Source organism: Galleria mellonella, unplaced genomic scaffold, assembly GCF_026898425.1.
Source record: "Galleria mellonella isolate WM207_F2 unplaced genomic scaffold, CSIRO_AGI_GalMel_v1 utg33, whole genome shotgun sequence".
In the NCBI taxonomy this organism is placed as follows: Eukaryota; Metazoa; Arthropoda; class Insecta; order Lepidoptera; family Pyralidae; genus Galleria; species Galleria mellonella.
In genome coordinates this window covers 13,952,028-13,973,598 of record NW_026442079.1, presented here as the reverse complement: position 1 = coordinate 13,973,598, position 21,571 = coordinate 13,952,028, and the positions used below count along the sequence as shown (strand labels likewise).

Sequence of the window (21,571 nt, the reverse complement as noted above, 5' to 3'; positions counted from 1 at the left end):
CAAACCGCATACTAAACAGCTGGGAAAGGTATCTGGTTAATTATTACAACCAGGTCGTTAATTAAAAGCCAGTTGTATAATATCAATATTCATTGAAGATCCAAACACAGAAAATAAAAAAAAAAAACAAATATTCGAGTATCAGCAAATTATCGTTAATTAATAATATTGGTCTCGAATTATTTATAATTAATTTATATATATATATATATATATATATATATATATATATATATATATATATATATATATATATATATATATATTCTGCTTTCTAAGATTCTTCGAAAACAAAAATGCTATTTCAATTTTGTTTTTTTTTTATTATTAACACTTGTGGGGGCTTTTAACACGAATTGTATAAACACGAGTTGTATAATATATATATATATATATATATATATATATATATATATATATATATCTCTATATATATATATATATAAAAAAAGAATTAGATAATGATAAATGCAGTACGTACCTCACTGGACATTGAATATGTTACACTAATTGTGATCAATCTACTAGAGACCATAACTAGTCTTATTTTTCTTCACTGGTACTAAACAATTACCTTTTTAACCGACTTTTATAATGGAGGAAGTGTCTTATAACAAGTGCATCTTTTATGTGTTTATGTGTATTAGAAAATCTAAAAAACACTCCATTATTTAGTAGAACTACACGAGTATATATTTATTTTAATACTAAATATATAAAAGTAGAAAATTGCACCCTTATTAAGCAAGTTTATACTGAAATTTAGTAACGCCTGTATGTATGTATCAATATCTTTAAAAAAAAAAAAAACAAATTTTGAATTAAATATAAATAATAATAATCAAATATTAATTTTATATTAAAATATACAATTTTTTTTTCTTAATAGCTAAACATTCCAAAATTTCCATTTCCAAATGATTTGAAAAACAAATATAATTCATTTAATTATATCTGCTTACCCCATTCAGAGACTGGGGTGACGTTTATGATACAGACGTTGCCAAATTTTAGTATATATTGTACGAAATTTAATATAACTTTCTAAGCATGCGCATGAAACCGCAGCACCTAAAAATTATTACTGTGTTATGCGTACGGGGCATATTTTGCGCATTTTTTACAAACAAGCGCTCAGAGCCTTAATTTTTCAATATATCTACTTCAATCAACATATAAAAAATAATTTTTCGAGTTATACAAAACCGTTATGGGAGAAGAGATTCAAAATTATAGATTCTTCTTGTTTTTCCACTGAGACTCTGATAATTTTAGTCCTCCGCTTCCTCCACCGCCGTTAGGAACAGCTTTTGGAAGGCATGTGTGATCTTAACTGCAACAAATAAAGAAGGGTTTTTCCATGAGGTTCAGTACCATGAACACTCTATATAAGCAACTCATTTGAACAAATTTCAATAAAAAAAAATTATTGGGAAAAGTTGCTTATAGGGAAAAAATAAAAAATGTTACAGTGCGTTAAAAAAGCTCAATACATAACAACCAGAGGGAGACTTTGTACAAAAGTCGTTTGCTTGGCTACCTCTGTCCCATTCGTGTTTCTACCGTGAAGCAGTTGTGTTTGCATGGCTGTGTTTCGGTTTGAAGGGTGGGATATGGCGTGAATTTACAGGTTGTACAGAGGAATAACACCTGAGTCCTCAGGAATGGCAACGCATGGGGGGTATCATGGGCGAAACAGTATACTCTGTTATGTCCACGGTACTGCTCATGTCTATAGGCGACGGTTACCACTTTCCATCAGGTGGACCGTCAGTTTGTTTGCCATTCTAAAAAAGTCACCATTGATTCATATCCTGGTAGTGAGAGTTGACCACTACAAGAAGGTTATGGTCCATAGAGACATACCTGATATAGCTCCAACGGATTTCGGCTTGGACCAGACAAGGGCATAGTAAACAGGCACTCCGGCGAGGGTCATCGTCGCGCCAGCTCCCACCGCCACCGGCTCACTCAGTATTGGCACCACCAGCAGTACGGTGCACACCGTCACGAACACTGTGGGCATCCACAGCTGGACCTGGTGATAAATGGAAGAAGGGGATAATTAGTAATGGAAATTGTAATCGTGAGGGAAAGGGAGTGAGTAAAATCACAAAATAAATACCATTTTTCTTTTTTTATGGATGATAATGGAATGGTAACCCCGCCTATGCTAACGGTATACGCTGGCGGGGCATCAGTGGGGAATGGATAGGTGAGGATGAGAAGACAGATCAGTTAACCCAACGTGATGCGTACACCTGTAATTCAGCACGATGGTTTCCAGAGAGAACCATGTGGAGGTCGATCTGACAAGGTATAATGCTAGCAATAGGACTGGTAGTTCGCATTACTAACGATCCCTTCCCCTCAATAAACACCATTGGATATATCACACAACGCAGTCTAGTCCAGAACTAAATAAATCTAGACCTATACAGGGTGAAAGGAACAGCTTGGCCAAAACGAAAACAGCTGATTCATATGAATGGTCTGAATCAGATGGCACATTATTTCCCCACCGGAAACGCACCACAGCCATATAATTAACGATTCTTAGTTTTGACGCCGCGCAATGTATTTGAAATTTTACGATCCGCACGACACATAATACATAGGTATGGCGCGGTCAGTGTCGCTTCTTCGTAGGCAGTTTTGGTACCCAGCTTATTCCACGCGTCGCGGTAGTATTTTAATACATGCATTACATTGCTGTTTTTTGGTATTTCATAGTATTTTATTATAAAATATTATTTCTTTATATTATGACATAATATGATAGAATACTCGATTTTAAATGAAAACAGGAAAAAAATATTTGTATTTTTCCTTAATAAATTTCCAATGGTTTTCACTTCAGAATAATAGTTTGAATTCACTGTTTAAATTTTTGCTAACATGCCTTTTTGCTAACACTCTTTATAATATGTATGTATGTATTTACAACCATTTTTCTTAAATACATACTGATAGATAGATAGATAGATAGATAAACACTTTATTTGAGCCATTTAACACACGTAAATTAATGAATAAAATGATACAATTTGATTATTTACATTTTTTCAAATATAAAACAACATATAAAACATAAAATGAATATTGGAGATATGTTTTCACCAAGTGTGTCGCAGTGACCCAAAAAGGCTACAGCTCAGTGATACTTTTGCTTAAAAGCAAAGCACTGATTTTCAGCTGCAACCTGAATACCTGAATACTGTATATACAAAACAGTCCCAAGGAGGGGAAGATTGTTTTATTTAATGGATGATAATGGAATGGTATCCCGCTTCGCTAACGGTATACGCTGGTTTGGTTTCCAGAAACTATCACAATGACAGTTCTAGATGTGTTCATCACGATGGGCTAATTGACCTGCTTTTTCATCATCTCTCACTGGTTTTGCCGGTAGTTGCCAGGCTTGGCAGGCGGGTTAACAAACGCAGTTAGACTTTGTAAATGTTTTAAGAGGAACGCTGCTGCCCATCCCTCGTCCTCCTTTCTCCTCTCACGATACCCACGGATAAGGAAGGCCTTTGTGATTAATTGGAACTAACCACGATGCTTTTCTCCGACTGAGTTGTCGTCGCTCGTTTTTAATATTGATAACGGTACATTTATATGACTGGCATTCTATTGGTCACAGTACCTTAATAGGCCTGGGAAGTTGCGGTTTCTTGTAGCGCAGCCAGAGTACCGCGCTGCAGCTCAGCGTGGTGAAGAATGACTCTACCACCGTGCAGTAGGTGATCAGTGAGGTCAAGTTGTCAGGTATCAGCATTATCACGGACATCACCATCTGCGTAACAATTGTATGTATAACTAAAATTGTTTTTCAAAAACTGACTTCAATTGTAATAAACCCAGTTATTTTTATTAAAACTAAACTACGGACTCGAGTTTGTATATATATAATTCTTTTTATGCAACTTAGAATGGCAAACAAGCTGACGGCCCACCTGTAGGAAAGTGGTAACCGTCGCCTATAGACATGAGCAGTAACATGTACATAACAGAGTATACCGTTTCGCCCATGATACACCCCATGCGTTGCCATTCCTGAGGACTCAGGTGTTATTTTTGTGTTGTTTATATATATCTATTCAGATTCAAATTCAAATCGGTTTAAAAGTGGCGAAGTTATGATGTAACAAACATTAAAAAAATTATCGTCCATCTATGTACTCACGTGGAACACCAGCGAAGGCAATGGTGACATGCACTTGACATTGATATGCGCAAGCAATTCCGGCATATGGCCGTTGCGAGCGCCGGCGAAACACATCCGCGACGACGCCATTATGTGGACCGACAGTCCACCGACCACGGCGATCGCGACCAGCGTCGGCATTGCCCATTTTAAGAAGCCTAGAGCTGATACTGCGAAGTCCTGGAAACATACATTTTTTTTAATAGGTGATAATGGAATGGTAACCCCGCCTACATTATCAGTATACACTGGCGTGACACCAGTGAGGAATTATAGGTAAACATGAACAATGAAATGGTTAAAAAAATATCTCAGAAACACTTTTTAAATGAAATCAGAGATCAATCTAAATATTCAATAAATTAACGCTCAAACTGTTGAGAACTCAGCGGGCAAAATTGCCCACTAAGCTCTCCTGATGAGTTCTCAGCAATTAAAGTGTTCAAGTGTGCAAGTTTTTGATTTGCACAATCAGTCACAGTCACAGTATAGTTGGATCTAATTATTTTCTTTATGCAACTTAGAATGGCAAACAAGCTGACAGCCCACCTGATTGAAAGTGATAAGACATGAACAGTACTATGAACATAACAGAGTATATTATTTCGCCCATGACACTCCCCATGCGTTGCCAAACCTGAGGACTAAGATATTATACCGCTGTACCTTGTATATTCACTGCCACGTCCCTCCCTTCAAATTGAAACAGCCATGCAAACAATTGCTTCACGGTAGAAACACGAATGGGACAGAGGTACCCAAGCAAACGACTTTCATACAAAGTCTCCCTCCAGTGAACTGTCAAGTATGGAAAATTGTATTTTTTTTTTTTATTAAAATACTTACCACGGCAATAGCTTCTGTGGCGCGTACCCCGATGGGCCCGAGCACAGCCAGGTACGAGACGTTAGCTAGCAAGTATATCGCCGTCACCAGCGGCAGCGAGAGGTAGATGGCGCGTGGTAGATTCACGAAAGGATCCTTCAGCTCCTCGGTCATGAAGTTCAAGTAATTCCTGCAATTTCTTTAATATAAGGGAATGTCTTCATTTGCACGTATACGTGAAGTGTCTTTTGAGAGATACCTTAGAAATACGATGGTAAGGCGTTACCAATCCTCGTTATAAGAATTCACAAGTTTTCAAGGCACCAGGCTCCATCTATACAATCTAAGTTAAACCGTTAAGGGGCTATATATATTTTTATAATATTAGTAAGTATAATATAAAAAAATAACAATTGACTTACCAGCCTGAATACGAGAATATTCCAGAATAGAAGGCGATGGACCAGTCGCTCACGGACGTCTTGGTGCCCGCCCAGCCGTCTTCGAAGTACTCCACACCACCTATTAACAATACCACAGGTCACTGACCTTGACTGATCTATATAAAATCAGGTATTAAAAAATAAAAAAAAATAAATACAAACATGTTTATAATGTTAATCCTGCATTTGGGAATCGTGAAATGTTTATTTATTTATCTATATTTTTTTATGCCAAAAATTTTACGTATTCAAACTCCATAGTTCATTCTAAAATTACTATAGCATCGATGTGATAACGAAATGATAACTCCACCTGCACTAACGGTATATAGAGGCGGGGCACCAGGGGAAGGGTTGTTACAAATGGGTTCTAATAGCCCCATTTCTAGCAATATACCCTAACAGGTCGACCTCTATACGGTATACCCCACCCACGCAATTGGTGTACGCTGGCGGGGCACCAGTGAAAAGTGACAGGTGAGGATAAAGGCAAGTCAGTTGGCCCATAGTGACCAATTGAACAAGAATTAACCACTATGGTTTCTAGGGGGGACCGCGTGAAGGTCAACCTGGTAAGGTGTATTAACAATCCCTTTCCCCCCAGTAAAGCAGGTCAGTTGGCCCATCATGACGAGTTCCACAATAAATAATCACTATGGTCTCCAAGGGGAATTGTACGCAGGGTGATTTGATAGGGTCAGTTAGACCCTATTTACTAAGAAGTCCTGTCCCTCGGATTCTTAGACAATCTATCTATCCATTTAAGAGCTGCGCTCTTGTCGGTGGAGCTCTTGCCACTCACTACGATTTTAGACAATAACACAGCTAAATAAAAAAAAAAGAATCTTATTGCATGATTTACATTTGAGTTCGTTAACAAATCACTTTTTAAATAATTATGGTCATTGTCTTAAGAAAAGAAATTTTTTTTATTCCTCCTTGTATACAGGGTGTAAGAGATTGGCAAAAACTGAAACAGTGAATTCAGACTATTATTCTGAACCGAAAAACAGTGGAAATTCTTTGCAAACATTCGGAATGTTTTAACATTTAAAATCATGTCATTTATTATGTCATAATATAAAGAACTAATATTTTATAGTAAAATACTATGAAATACCAAAAAACAGCAATGTAATACACGTATTAAAATACTACCGCGACGCGTGGAATAAGCTGGGTACGAGAACTGCCTACGAAGAAGCGACACTGACCAACGTACTATGCGTAGTGCGGATCGTAAAATTTCAAAATACATTGCGCGGCGTCAAAACTAAGAATCGTTAACTATATAGCTGTGATGCATTTCCGGTGGGGAAATAATGTGCCATCTGATTTAGACCATTCATTTGAATCAGCTGTTTTCGTTTTGGCCAACCTGTCCTTTACACCGTGTATAATAAAAAAAATTGTGTGATGCTTTTAAATTAAAATTAATAAAAACTTAAACAAAGGAATAATTAATAATAAAGATCATCAACATACCTCTAGCAATCCACATAATGCCAGCTATGATGATGACGAAGAGAGCGGAGATCTTGGTGAACATAAACACGTTCTGCACCCGCGTCGTGAACTTCACATCGTAGGCGTTGATGAACGCGAGGAAGCCTGCAGAGAAAGGTGAAGCGTTACACCGGATTCATTTCATTACTTTTTCTATATCTAGTTATATTATTAGCCATCTTAGATTAGTTTAAGAAATGGTTACAGATACAGGAATGGCAAATAAACTTTTTTTTTAACAGAGGGCAAAAGAGCATGCGGCTCACCTGATGGTAAGTGACTACCGCCGCACATGATCACCCGCAACACCAGAGGCATTGTAGGTGTGCTGCCGGCCTTTTAAGAAGGAATATGCTCTTTTCTTGAAGGTTATGATGTCATATCGGTTCGAAAATACTGCTGCTGGAAGTTGAATCCAGAGAGTGGCTGTGCATGGAAGAAAGTGCCTTGAAACACGCATGATGGAGGACCGCCACTCATCCAGATGGTTGGGATGGAACTTTAGTCTGTGGCGGATTATACGATGGTGAAAATCAGCAGCAGGTATCAATCCGAACAATTAATAAATAATGTAATAAGACAACAAAGGACATTTTGGATCGACCTTTTAATAAATTTAAAACTGTCATTAGAAAGCACGTATTGTACAAAGTCCAATTACTAACCTTTTAGGTACAATGATGATAAACATGCTGGCAATGATGATATGTCTTTGGTGATATATTTCACCATAGAGGTGATGAAATATACTGATAAAGCTGGCGACGACGGATGCCCGGAGCCGTCTATCGCTGACTGAAACAGCATGACGCGCGTACGCACGTAACTAATTACGAACGCCGGTCGACGACCAGGGAACGTGTTCTCACCGTCAGCTATTCATAAAGACTGGCGAAATTCCAGCGCGCGAGCCGTATATATATGAAGATATTATGCCGCTTATTGGCAGATAGGACGATACGACAATACTGTGTTACCTAGAATAAGTTAGCAATCAAATAATTTGTATATCAATGAGCCGAAATAAAGAATGTAAGGCATCGACACATGCATATGTCCAAACACGTGATACCCCTCACCTATTAGTACCATTCAAACATATACTAGGAGCGCAGGCAGGGTTGCCATTTCATTTTCATCTCAAAGAAAGACCAGAAGTCTTGCTGATGATTTAAAATTAAATAGACGAAGAACACAAAACGGCGAATTACACAAAATGGCGAATGGCCCAAAATGGAAATTCAATAAAATAGCTAATGACACAAAGCTGCGAATAACATAAAACAAGCGGATGACACATATTTGCAAATTACACAAAAAGAGCGAATGACACAAAAGGGCAAATTATACAAAATGGCGAACGACACAAAATGGCGAACGACACAAAATGGCGAATGGCACAAAAAGGGCGCTTCACATAAAACTGTTGGGTCTGTTGAATAAAATATTTAGTACTTTTTATATGAAATAGTTTTATTTACTTCTTACTTACATATAGTAGCAGCCGCGATCAGCTTCCGGCACATAGGATCAATTGGACAATTCGGGAATATTGGCTCCAATATGTTATTAGCAAATGTCAGCGCCATTATTGCATTTGTACTTGGGCTGGGGACAAAAATAATCATTTATACTAAGTTTATAGCGATGCCCGCTTTCTGTACCATATTTTAATTAGTTTTTTTTTTTTTTATAAAACCATAAGCTTATTCGATATACACTCCTCGCAAAAATTAAGGGAACATAAAAATTTTTGAAATTTTTGGGTGATTTTCAACAGGCTGTATTTCAGTGAAAAATAATCGTACAGGAAATTTAAAAAAAGGGTTTTGAAGCTTGAAAACTCTAGTTTTCAGATTTTTTAGTGAAAACATTTTTTGAGCTCCGGTTTCCATGCAATTCTTAAACAAAGCTGAAAATAATTTTTTTCTAAATTTTCTAGGTTTCGTTTTTTACTCTATGGGCATGGAAAAAATTTTTCGAGCTACTCCATTGTATAGGTCTCTTAGCGTGTTTATTCAGCTTCAAAAATCGCTTTGGATGGCTCAATTACGACCATTTGTCTCCGAGATATCGAACTTTGAATGCAAAAGCATCCCTTTCCATTCAACTGCTAATATCTCTGGAACTACTGGTCGCACAGCAAGCGGGCGCCGAGTTTCTTTTTCTGCATAAAATTTCCAATAAAGCACAGTCAAGAGTTAGTGAAGAAAAAAATTTTTCCCACCTCTAACATTGAATTGAAAAAAGTGGAAAAAAGTGACTTTTTCTCCTTTTTTGGTTACTTGGCTGTATCTTCGCTAATATGGGCGGGAAAGCTAAGGTTTGAGGAAAATTTTACAGTCTATTGTTCCTTAAAGAACCCCTAAATCCCTGGAGCGATCGGTTCAACTGTTTTTCCCGGACCAATTGATTGAAATTTTGGAAAAAATAAGGGAACAAGGTTTTTGTCCCTTAAACTCACCCTAATCCATTCAAAAATCAATAATTTCATTTGTTTTTCACTTTTTACTCATTTTTTTGTTTTTTAAAAATTCATTATCAAAAAAAAATCGAAAAAAATCAAGAAAATTTTTAAGAAAAGTGAAAAACAAATGAAATTATTGATTTTTGAATGGATTAGGGTGAGTTTAAGGGACAAAAACCTTGTTCCCTTATTTTTTCCAAAATTTCAATCAATTGGTCCGGGAAAAACCGTTGAACCGATCGCTCCAGGGATTTAGGGGGTTCTCTAAGGAACAATAGACTGTAAAATTTTCCTCAAACCTTAGCTTTCCCGCCCATATTAGCGAAGATACAGCCAAGTAACCAAAAAAGGAGAAAAAGTCACTTTTTTCCACTTTTTTCAATTCAATGTTAGAGGTGGAAAAAATTTTTTTCTTCACTAACTCTTGACTGTGCTTAATTGGAAATTTTATGCAGATAAAGAAACTCGGCGCCCGCTTGCTGTGCGACCAGTAGTTCCAGAGATATTAGCAGTTGAATGGAAAAGGATGCTTTTGCATTCAAAGTTCGATATCTCGGAGACAAATGGTCGTAATTGAGCCATCCAAAGCGGTTTTTGAAGCTGAATAAACACGCTAAGAGACCTATACAATGGAGTAGCTCGAAAAAATTTTTCCATGCCCATAGAGTGAAAAACAAAACCTAGAAAATTTTGAAAAAAAATATTTTCAGCTTTGTTTAAGAATTGCATGGAAACCGGAGCTCAAAAAATTTTTTCACCAAAAAATCTGAAAACTAGAGTTTTCAAGCTTCAAAACCCTTTTTTTAAATTTCCTGTACGATTATTTTTCACTGAAATACAGCCTGTTGAAAATCACCCAAAAATTTCAAAAATTTTTATGTTCCCTTAATTTTTGCGAGGAGTGTATAAAGTTGTTATATGTTGAAAAAAGCCCACAAGAATGGATGAAGGTTGCTTAAAGCCATAAAAGCGGCATAGGGTAACAAAATAAGGATTAGTATAAATCAATCCTTCATATGAAAGAAATATGAATAGAAATAGATATACGTATTTATTTATTGTTTATTTATTAATTTATTATTTATTTAATTTTTATTTATTTATATATTCATTCCAAAAAAAAATCAAATACAGCTAAATCCAAGATCCAAATCTTTGGCTGGTATAACTCTTAGCTATATTTGATTCTTAGTGGTTGGCACGTAACTGTATTTGATACCAATGTCGGTTTTTGAACTGAATTTGCTAGAGATCCAGCTGCATTTGTTAGTAAACTGAATACACCAAAGCGTATTTAACTAATTAAACTAGATGGAGCCACGATTAAATCATTTTACGATTTTATGGCGTTTAGCTGCCTTTGATTTTGTAGGCTTTATATATATAATTAGCAATATATATTCCTGTATTTATTCTTGTTAATTACTTATAATAGTTTTTTTTTTTTTGATGGGTGAAAATGGTATGGTAACCCCGCCTGCGCTAACGGGATACGCTAGCGGAGCACCAGTGAAGGGTGATAGATGAGAATGAAAACAGGCCAGTTAGCCCATCATGATGAATTCATCAGGAATTAACCATGATGGTTTCCAGGGAGAACCGCGAGGAGGTCGACCTAGTTGGGTATATTGCTAGCAATGGGATTCTCACTCTCCATTACAAACAATCCCTTTCCCCCCTACTTATATTGGTTATTGATCCATTTTCCTGTTTATTAATTACAGTGTATAAAGAAACATAAGGACAATCGAGCAGCTTGAATCATGCACATAAATTTTCAACTAGAAAATGTAGTTCTTACAACGTAAATATTAGGCCATTAATATATTAATACTTCGTTTCCCGTGGATGTCGTAAAAGGCAACTAAGGGAGGGCGAGAGATGAACAACAGCGTCCACCTTAAAACATCTCCAAAGCCTAACAGCGATTGCCAATCCACCTGCCAAGCGTGACAACTACTGGCAAAACCTCCGAAGAGAGGCTTATGTTCAGCAGTGGACAATTAAAGGCCGAGATGATGATCATGTTGATGATAGGAAGTTCATTTTCCAAACCCCAAAAAACATTCCTACTTCATAAAATATATATCATCATCATCACAACATTGAACTGTCTACTGCATAAAGGGGGTTTTACACGCTTGGCAGGTGGATTGGCAACTGCAGTTAGTCTTTGGAGATATTTTAACCATTCTGTGCATGATTTTTTTTATTGGTGAAATAAATCAAGGTGATAGAATTCATGTTTAAAATTAAAGGAAAAATAGTTAAAAATATAAATTTGACAGCTATGTTTTTTTTTCCTGCAATGGACATTAAAAAGGTATCCAGAAACGATCATCTTAAAGTGAACTTGTTCTTTTATATAATTTTTGGGCATTCAATGTTACGATGGAAATTTCCACCATTATGTAAAGAAGGATTAAGAAGGACACTCCTCGCCCTCCCTTTGTCGCCTCTTACGACACCCATGGGAAAGTAGAAGGCGTCTTATTCTATGCCGGGACCACATGATAATCATCAACATCTTAGTTATCAGTTAAAACTAAGAGTAAATAAGTAACTTCCTTTATAGTACAATAGTAAATTATCACTATAAATTTAATTTTGTGAAATCACATACATGTTTTATGATTGCTAAGTAAACAAATCATCAACACTGGTATTTAAATTGATCAAATAAAAAAGACATAAAGCACCATCTATCGGTTTACGATTAAACATGTTCTCCGATAGATGCGCATGCGCACGACCGCGCTGATTAAAGGAATTCAATCTACGGCTCAGTGGTAAATGCCGTATTATTATTGAGTTGGAAGGGAGTGTCACTTTTACTTCGCCCTTATTCCTATAGTTATAAGTAACATTAATAATACACCGGGCCCTTTTTCGGTACGTCATGTCCAAAATTGACTCGCACAGTAATTGGAGTTCAATTAGACGGGGCGGAATGAAGACGAATACATTCCATATGGTCGCAGCACTCGACATGTCTTTAATTAAACTAGAATGTGCTGCCACCAATAAAAACTCTCTCAGATTAATTTGATGTAGTTGTGTTGTGTAGCCTCGAACTAAATTATTGTTTCGTCATACCTTTATCGCCGTAAACAATAAACAAGGAATATGTGTCGACTCTTTAGTAAACTTTATGCACTTTTAATTAAATTAAAAAGCCTCTTGTCTTTTTATATAAAATAGATAGATACTCTGACTGAATTCTTATAGGTGATTTAATTTCCTCTCATTTGAGCCATTGTGCGTATAGTCATGACTAGTACAAGCAACCCAGCTCCACCCAGAAGCACAGAAGCTTCCTGGGATCTTCACAGGCCTCAAGGAGCGACCTTACCGTTTCGAAGATTTCTAAATGCTGAAGGGCCATAGTTTCACATTCCAGGATTACGTGAGCCGCCGTTTCTTTGGCGTCTAAACAGCCTCGAGATAGAGAGCTGTCTGTGGCTCTTATTGTGTATAAATGTTTGTTTAATGGACAATGACCCGTTATTGTCCCTATTATTGTTTTAAGATTTTTTTATACTACTTAAAATGGCAAATAAACTGACGGCCCACCTGATGGAAAGTAGTAACCGTCGCCTATAGACATGAGCAGTACCATGGACATAACAGAGTATACTGTTTCGCCCATGATACCCCCATGCGTTGCCATTCCTGAGGACTCAGGTGTTATTCCTCTGTACCCAGTAAATTCACGCCATATCCCAACGTTGGCACGACCAATTTTTGATTGTCTGCAATCAGTAGCCTGTGTCCATCTTTGGTTTTGTATGTCAGCAGATCTTTGACGAATCCATGTTCAAAACTGCGAGAAAGGAAAAGGAAGAAGTGAATACGGGTCTAACACCCTCGTTCCTGAACCTCTTCTAGCTAGTTCGTCTGCGGCATCGTTACCATAAGATTCACTGTGCCCTCTTATCCACTGGAGGATAACTCGATTATTGTGAGATATCTTATCCAGTGCCCGGTGGCATTCGATTATTAATTTGTTATTTGTCTTGTTGTTTCGTAGTGCTTTTAGTACCGCTGTGCTATCAGAGAAGAATCTAATGCCAATACCATTTATTCCCAGCTTATGTACAGCTGCAGCAGCCTCGGTTATTGCTACACATTCGCATTGGACTATTGAGCTGTGTACACCAAGCGGTATGTATATGTTTATATTAAGGTCTAAAGAAAAGACTACGGCTCCTGAAGTCTTGGAGCCATCAGTGTCTATGCGTAATTCATGTACTCCAGATTGGTCCTTTGTCTCTTCTTTTATTTGTAGTCAATTCTATTTGTATTAAGTTAGGATATATCTTAATACATTGGATACCATATATACTAAACGCAAGCGAGCAAAGCCACGGAGAACGACTAACATTCAATATTGGAATATTTACTAGAAAATATTAAAAAATAATCAAATTTACAATATTTGTAATGTTAACATATATTAAAATATACATAAAAAGTATATTGTGTTGAACTATATTGCCATCCTATTGCCATTCCATAGGAATGGCATCGCATGGGGGGTATCATGGGCGAAACAGTATACTCTGTTATGTCAATGGCACTGCACATGTCTATAGGCGACGGTTACCACTTTCCATCAGGTGGACCGTCAGCTTGTTTGCCATTCTAAGTTGTATAAAAAAAAAATCCTAAAGGGAGATAACTGTAATGTATACTGAACCTAGTTTTAAACATCTAGTTCTTTTTTTTTAAACTTAAGTATATTTTTAACAATGTTACACATATACATACACGACGGGAATTCTATGAAGTTACTATGTTGCCATTTCCGACAATAGTTTCGACTACATCCGGAAATCTTTTTCAGGGACGCTTGCGTCACTGCATCTCGTCTCGTACGTAAGCCGTATTTTTTTAACGCTGTTTCCTGTTATTTTCAGTCTCTTAAGTTCATAAAATATATGCATATAGAGATCAATACTACCTTTAGAAACAATTAGAATTAATACTGAAATCGCCACTCATGACTAAGGGTTAAGAATGGTCCTAGAACTAGTCGAGGTTTTTCGACAAAATAACGGCAGTTAATTCATTAAAATTTATTTATTACTTACACAAACACTAGATTAGCATCCCACAAGTACAAAAATGCTGGTAATTCGCCATAGGCTTCGTTTATATAGTGGTAATCGCCTCCGCTCTGCGCCAATGTCGTACCTGTTTATGAAACAAAAAATATATAATTAATTTATAAATAATAAGAAATTTATCATAAAAATAATTAGATTTTTTTATGTATAGTGTATATTTAATAAATTTACATAATCTTAACTTTAAGTTCCATGCAGTATGTATAGTCAAAAGTCCTTTATTTTAATTTCAAATTTTTCTTTTTATATTCTTTATATTTCTTTTTTTTTTCCTTTTTTTTTATAACTCATTTCCTTGTCACTGAGCAGGATAAACAGTAGCCCAGTGTTTCCCAACCTTTTTTGTGCCATGCCCCATGCATGAACATTTCTAAATTTTTTATGCCCCCATACATAATTTTTTCCGACAAAGTTTACTTGACAACTCTCATTGCCAGTTGATATTTTGATAACTTCAAACGAAATCTACCTAACAAATATTTACAGCATTTTTTTTATTTACTTTTTTTGTAAAATTTGGCATGATATCCACTCCTATCATTGAATTTAAATGGCTCAGAGCAAGAGGGTTAAAATCGCTTCGAGTCAATTTTTTAATTGCCCCCCCCCCCTTAACTATCAAATTGCCCCCCTGTAGGATATGGGTCCCACATTGGGAAACACCGCAGTAGACTATGTCCTCCATCCCATATAATACTAATATGATAGTAATGTGTACATCTTCCATAGCGATTGATTAAGCCATGAACATGCTATAAAGTAACAAACAGATCCACTTTCACATTTATAATATTAAGTAATTGTTCATAGTATTTATAAGACAGCTTAGCCTTTGACCTAGAGCTCTACTATTAAACACCATTTTTTTTCATCCATTGCCTTTTTCTGTATATTGACCGAGCAATTCCTCTTAAGTCATAGACCTCTTTCTCCAGAACTCTCTTTTCCATCTCTTAGATATCCATTAATCAATTTATATGAGAATATTGACAAAAATAGTAACTCTTGGTAGAAAAATAAAATGTTATGTAATGTTATGTGGGATCAACGATTAATATTTTACCAGGGGTGAATATATAATGGGATGCTATACTGTTTAAATGATTTATTTTATGATGCAGAAGAAGAAAAAGAGATGCATATAAGAACAGATGCCTTTGGCATTGAATTCCCTTCACCTACTGTACCCCAGGAACTTTGAAAATAGAAATTTATGTAGTTAAAGTTATGCTTATTATACCTTGAAGATGAAATGAATGGGATCCTCTTTATGTTTGGCAAATAAATATATTACTAAGTTTTTCTTTAATATGTAATTATTGATAATTTTAATAAAATGTTGATAATAATGGTAATACTAAGGAGACGGTCCAAATAACAGTGCCACAATTGACAATGTCATTAGCAGATAAAATTTAAATAGTAAAATATATAGTGAAAGGAGCGAAAGTGATTCAAAACTGTGCTGAATACTTTTGCATGTCATTAGAGGATTTTTATATAACATACTTATATAAGAGTTTGGTATATTTACATAGACTATAAACTAACTATATATATTGTCTTCAATTTCTAATGTAAATAAAACATTATAGTGTATATATATTTGCAGTCAGAAATGCAGACTAAAATAGTTATCTTCAATTTTTTCTACTGTAAGTGGTGGATAGATGTACAAACCATAGCAAAATATTAATGGTATAGTCAGCCATTAACATTTTGCAACTAACGATTTTGCATTTTAACGATTAGTTCATCATGGACATAAACCATAAATGCAATGTGCATTTATGGTTTATGTCCATGATGAACTACTCGTTAAAATCAAATTTATGAAAAACCAACTTTTAAAACTACCTTTCCTCTGACTACCCTCCTTGATTAATTCCAATTAATTTCAATGACAGTTAATGACATCGATGTCATTATTCACATCAACTGTACTAATAGATGGATATCACTGACATTTCGGGGTATTCTACGATGCCCAGGGTACTGTTTATATCTACCCCATAACAAATATCACTTTTGATCATGTAAGTTGACAGCTTGTTGGCTATTCAGAGTTACATAAAAAAAAATATGGAAATAACACCTCCTTTGTTTTTATAAACACCTGAATCAGGTTTAATGAAATTCAGTATGTAGATAAGTAACTGAAATGAAAAAATAAAGAATTTCTGTGCATTGTAGTACTGCAACTGGCACTTTGTAAAATTTGTTAAATTATTAATTATATATATATATATATATATATATATATATATATATATATATATATATATATATATATATATATATATATATATATATATATATATTATTATTTTACTATCACCTACATTATGCTATAATGCAGTATAAGTAGTAAAGGTATTCACTAACCATAATTCTAAGTAAACCAATTTTCGAGTACAGGGATAGACTAGTCATGTGCATCATATCTACTATATATTTACTTTTAAAACAGAATAATTAAATTACTTACATATTTACAAATGTAGGTATGTTATTAATTTAAAAACTTACTTAAATATTGCGTAATTACTGATTTAAAACAAAAAAAGTGTAAGGTAGGCAGTTGTTTTAAAACCAGCCAGTCTAGTTTTTAAAAATAGGGAGAGATAAATTATATTTTGTTGCGTACATAATCTGAGTATTTTACTTACCTAATTCAGCGTAAGATAATGCTCCAAGAGTAGCCAGGATACCACATACCGCCCACACCGACAGTGCTCCCCAAACCGAACCAGTTTTTTCTATAACTTCCTTAGGCGAAATAAAAATACCGCTACCGAATATTATGCCTAAAATTATAGCCACACCCTCTAACAAACCTAGCTGTTTACGCATTTTCACCCTTTCTTCACCCATTTTCAAAATATATTAAAAAGGCTTTTAAACTTTTGACTAAATACTAAAAATAATTACGAGCGTGCTATGATAACGTACAGATAAAACTTTCTGATCATAGGATATTTTACATTTTAAATTAACACTAAGTAAACGTATAAATTACTAATCGTGAAAATATTAAAAGATTCACATAAAAAAAAGAAAATGTTATTTCGACAAACACCACAGTACAATACAAATAGAAGGTGCACTCTTTCCAAGCTAGAGCTTTTCTTTCTTGGAATTTTTTTCGCGCTATTAGATCTGTAGGGACGTAACGCCATCACCAACTAAGCATTCATCGATTGTGATTTAATAAAATCGAAGAATTTAATATTTTTGATATTTTATATTCATTTTTTTATGCACTATTATTTTAATTTTATATTATACTCTTTTGATAATGTACCATTGAATTGAATAGAACAGTATAAAAATATAAAAACTTATCATTTTCAAAAGTAGCTTTTCCTGTGTAATAATTGAAAAAAGACTAAGCAAATTGAATTAATACCAGTTTTAAATATTAACGTTCTTATTTTTATTTTGTACATCAGATATATTTTAACATTCATAGGTAATCGAATAATCTAATAAATCTATTCCTATCTCATTTGTATCGAGTCTTAGGCCTTACATATATAAAGCAAATATTGACTTTTTTGTTAAAAGCTTATTGTTGTATAAATTTATATAATTTTAGTAAATAACGTTCAAGGACTTTTCAATTTCTGACACTAATATGTAAAAAATATTTACACCTAAATAAAAACGATCCACTTTTACAAATTTACGACTACCTGAACAGTAACACGATTTATATAAATAAGCGTAACATGTCAAGTAAAATGTCCAATATTTATCTATATTAAATTATAATTACAGTAACTAGTTAAAATCATCGTTAATCTCATTTTATTACTTAATTTTTAAATTATAATACATTTCTTTATTGAAATAGCTTGAAAAATGGTATAATCAGAAAAGTAGCAAACCAGATGTAGATAACAAAATTATTTAGAAAAACCGACCAAAATTACACCATTTTATTCATACTTCTGTTTAATCCTTATCCAAATAAATCATATTGTTTTCAAAACTGTTTGAATTTATGTAGATCATTTTTTTAATTTTTTAAATCGTAGATATATTATAGCTAGCTAACCAGGCATTGTAGCGGTGCGGGAGAGGGGCAGGTAGGGGCGGGCACATTTATAAAATGTTGTAAAAATATCCACCCGTGCGAAGCCGGAATAGGCTCCTAGTAACTTATAAATAGAAAACTAAAAAATAATGAAAATATTAGTTATAATAATGAGTATCTAAATTTTTTTGTTAATTCTTTATTATAATATATTTAAAATAATTTTGGACTAATTTCTGGGTCCGGATCTGGATAATATTGAAGCAAATCAGCAACTGGTGCTTCTTGATCTTCATAAAACTCACACGCTAGAAGATATTCTCGCTTAGAATAATCGTCTCCTTTGCAGAACATTTCACCTGTATTAAAATATAGATAGATAGAGATATAGATGTACTGGACCGCATTGTATTGGATGGTTAGCATACCCACCATCATGCGGGCCGTATGCTTGTTTGCTACCTCAGTGGTAAAAAAAAAATTGTCTACGTGCCCAATTTTAACCGATAAGAGCATTTATTGATTTTAACGACAATTAACATTCGTTATGCAAAGAAAAACAGAAGATAGTAAGATTTTCAAATAACGTTGAACATTTTATTTAGGTCATATATATTACATCATAATGACGATGTTCCTGATATTGTAGATTTTAGTTTAAAAATAACTAAAATCTGGGCTCGTTTTGATATAAAACTAACAATCCTTGTGCGCGTTATATATATATATATATATATATATATATATATATATATATATATATATATATATATATATATATATATATATAACATTCACAGCGAAAACTTATATTACTTAAAAGATCCCAAAATTTATCGTATAACTGCATACCTTCGATATCCATAATATGAACTGGGCTTTTTGATTCCAAAGCCCCCACACAATAATGTTCTTCTGTAAGATCGGGATGCCAATACATGATCGCATCACGGCAAGAAGTACCAGCGATGGGCAACAATATTCTATCCTAGAAAATAAAGTATTATTTTCTTTTGTGAGTACACAGCATAATCTAGTCCTAAACTAGAGTATATACAATACTGCTGTGATATATAATAATATGTATGATAATAGATAACTAACATAATATACTCAGATATTTTTTTTAAATCAAGCATACCTAGAAAATTAATATATAATACAAACAGAAATATTTATGAATAATAATAATAATTTGTGTGCTTGAAATGTGGTATGTAGGTACAATAGGTCCTAAATAATGGTAGTGCTAGACATTTTGTTTTATATAAAGGTATATGTACAAAATTTTGCCTTTGTACATAATAGTAATTTTCAAGACGTGATTTTTAATACCATTAATAATTATATTTCATTATTAAGGACATAACCTCTTTTATTCATTATACAAATGCAACAAGAAATAAATAAATTTATGTTACAATCTCATTAATATTTTCTTTTACTTTGTACATACCAATATAATCATTAGTCATTTTTCTTAATTCTTCTACTTAGACCTTAAGTGATTGGCGGTGATTATTAATTTTTAATGAATGTAACTTACCTTACATATTATTTTGTTATTTACAATAGGTTCTTTGACTTCACCGGTGCAAAAGAATTTTCTCTTTTTTCTCATAATTACTGTACTAACTTCCAAAACTGTCTTGATACTATTTCCTAATAAGATAAGTATATTTTTAAATAATTGCATTACATTTACAAATCGATTATTCAACAATAAATATATATTTTCGTGCTATCTTAAAAATAGGTAATATTATTTTTGAATCACTATATATTTATAGCTTTTAATTAACATTCTAAAGACAAAAATGAGCGATCGCAATATGTCTATTACCTTTTTCTCCATTTATTGCTTCGAGCTCTCGCAATCCTCTTGCTTGGGTTTCTCTACTATTTTGTTGTTTCATATAATTAGATAATCTATTCATAGCCTCGACAAATTCGTCAATAGGACCTATAATGTTTTATTTTTTAAAGTACCATAGATGTACATATTAAATTAAAGGAATCTCTAAAAATGAGAATTTTCTTAGAATTTTCTGGTTTTAGATAAAAAAATAAAATAAAGGTGAAACAATTATTTACCTGTACCAAAACTTCCACCGTCTAAATAATTTAGAAATTGATAAAATCTTAATGCCTCATCAGATTCAATTTCATCCATTACAGGTCTCTGTATCAAATATATTATTTTATTAAATAGTATTTAATGTTATTTATTTAAATCTATATAAAAAATATAAAAATAAATTAAAGTAGGTGCTACAACTTACAAATTTGCCACTCCAAGCTCCTACATCAGAATAGAGAGAATTCACTCTACTTGGCATCCAGTCCAGCGACGAACGAGCTACTAAAACAGGATGCTGCAAGTAGAAATGGCAGTTTCATATAACTTGTATTACATTACAACAACAAATATTTCAGATATTGTTTATCACATATGGTCTATTTTTTTCATTTGTCTGACTCACTATCAATATTATAAATGTGGATAATATTTTTTTACATTATTTGTTTATATTGCCGAACTTACTAATGACGCCATCTTTGAGACAACATATTCAACCATTAAAACCAGAATCAAATAATTGGTTAACCAAGACCCCATTTTTACAACTACGTAGTTGAAAAGCTAATTTCTCATAGCTCATACAGAGTTACAGTTTATCAAGAACTGTAGTATATGCTGAAGTTTTAATTGGTATGTGTGCAGTTTTATGACTTCAATTAAATAGTAATATTTTTAAGCTATAAAATATTAATTAATAGCTGTATGTAAAATGTATTTTATTTAATATATTGTTTAAATTTATTTTTAAATTCATGATTTTTTTTTTGTAAATTTATACACATAGGTATCAAAATTTGTCTGTCTTATTTGGATACACATATCCATTTGATACGATTTTTAATAATAAATATTTTAAAAGTTCGAGATAC

The 21,571-nt window shown here is 33.7% G+C and overlaps 2 protein-coding genes across 4 annotated transcripts; both read right to left on the bottom strand.

The window, feature by feature from the left end:
- Positions 1-458: 458 nt before the first annotated feature.
- LOC113518694 (large neutral amino acids transporter small subunit 1) lies at positions 459-17,718 on the bottom strand. Its single transcript, XM_052896634.1, has 10 exons — positions 17,250-17,718; positions 14,545-14,647; positions 8,477-8,592; positions 6,964-7,089; positions 5,458-5,557; positions 5,057-5,225; positions 4,190-4,390; positions 3,650-3,799; positions 1,867-2,038; positions 459-1,333 (listed from the first exon to the last, which is right to left on the bottom strand). The coding sequence occupies exons 1-10, from the start codon at positions 17,452-17,454 to the stop codon at positions 1,272-1,274; spliced, it is 1,404 nt and encodes a 467-aa protein (XP_052752594.1). The 5' UTR covers positions 17,455-17,718; the 3' UTR covers positions 459-1,271.
- Positions 17,719-18,798: 1,080 nt separating this feature from the next.
- LOC113518749 (uncharacterized) lies at positions 18,799-21,339 on the bottom strand. 3 transcript variants are annotated; one of them, XM_026903721.3, is made up of 7 exons: positions 21,165-21,337; positions 20,902-20,994; positions 20,714-20,801; positions 20,463-20,582; positions 20,166-20,281; positions 19,472-19,607; positions 18,799-18,978 (listed from the first exon to the last, which is right to left on the bottom strand). In XM_026903721.3, exons 1-7 carry the CDS (start codon positions 21,237-21,239, stop codon positions 18,833-18,835), a joined length of 774 nt encoding a protein of 257 aa, XP_026759522.1. In that variant the 5' UTR covers positions 21,240-21,337; the 3' UTR covers positions 18,799-18,832. The 3 variants fall into 3 exon arrangements, with proteins under 3 accessions (XP_026759522.1, XP_052752575.1, XP_031767197.1); XM_052896615.1 differs by having other exon boundaries at positions 21,103-21,174; XM_031911337.2 differs by lacking the exon at positions 20,463-20,582 and having other exon boundaries at positions 21,165-21,339.
- Positions 21,340-21,571: the final 232 nt, after the last annotated feature.

Excerpts from the sequence above, each read along its gene's own strand:
- LOC113518749 (XM_026903721.3), bottom strand. The coding sequence starts at position 21,239 with ATGGGGTCTTGGTTAACCAATTATTTGATTCTGGTTTTAATGGTTGAA. Across the intron at positions 20,995-21,164 it reads TCTCAAAGATGGCGTCATTA|CATCCTGTTTTAGTAGCTCG; the intron begins GTAAGTTCGGCA and ends TTCTACTTGCAG. Across the intron at positions 18,979-19,471 it reads TCATATTATGGATATCGAAG|GTGAAATGTTCTGCAAAGGA; the intron begins GTATGCAGTTAT and ends ATTTTAATACAG.
- LOC113518694 (XM_052896634.1), bottom strand. The coding sequence starts at position 17,454 with ATGGGTGAAGAAAGGGTGAAAATGCGTAAACAGCTAGGTTTGTTAGAG. Across the intron at positions 5,226-5,457 it reads ATATTCTCGTATTCAGGCTG|GAATTACTTGAACTTCATGA; the intron begins GTAAGTCAATTG and ends AAGAAATTGCAG. Across the intron at positions 1,334-1,866 it reads ATCCGTTGGAGCTATATCAG|TTAAGATCACACATGCCTTC; the intron begins GTATGTCTCTAT and ends TATTTGTTGCAG.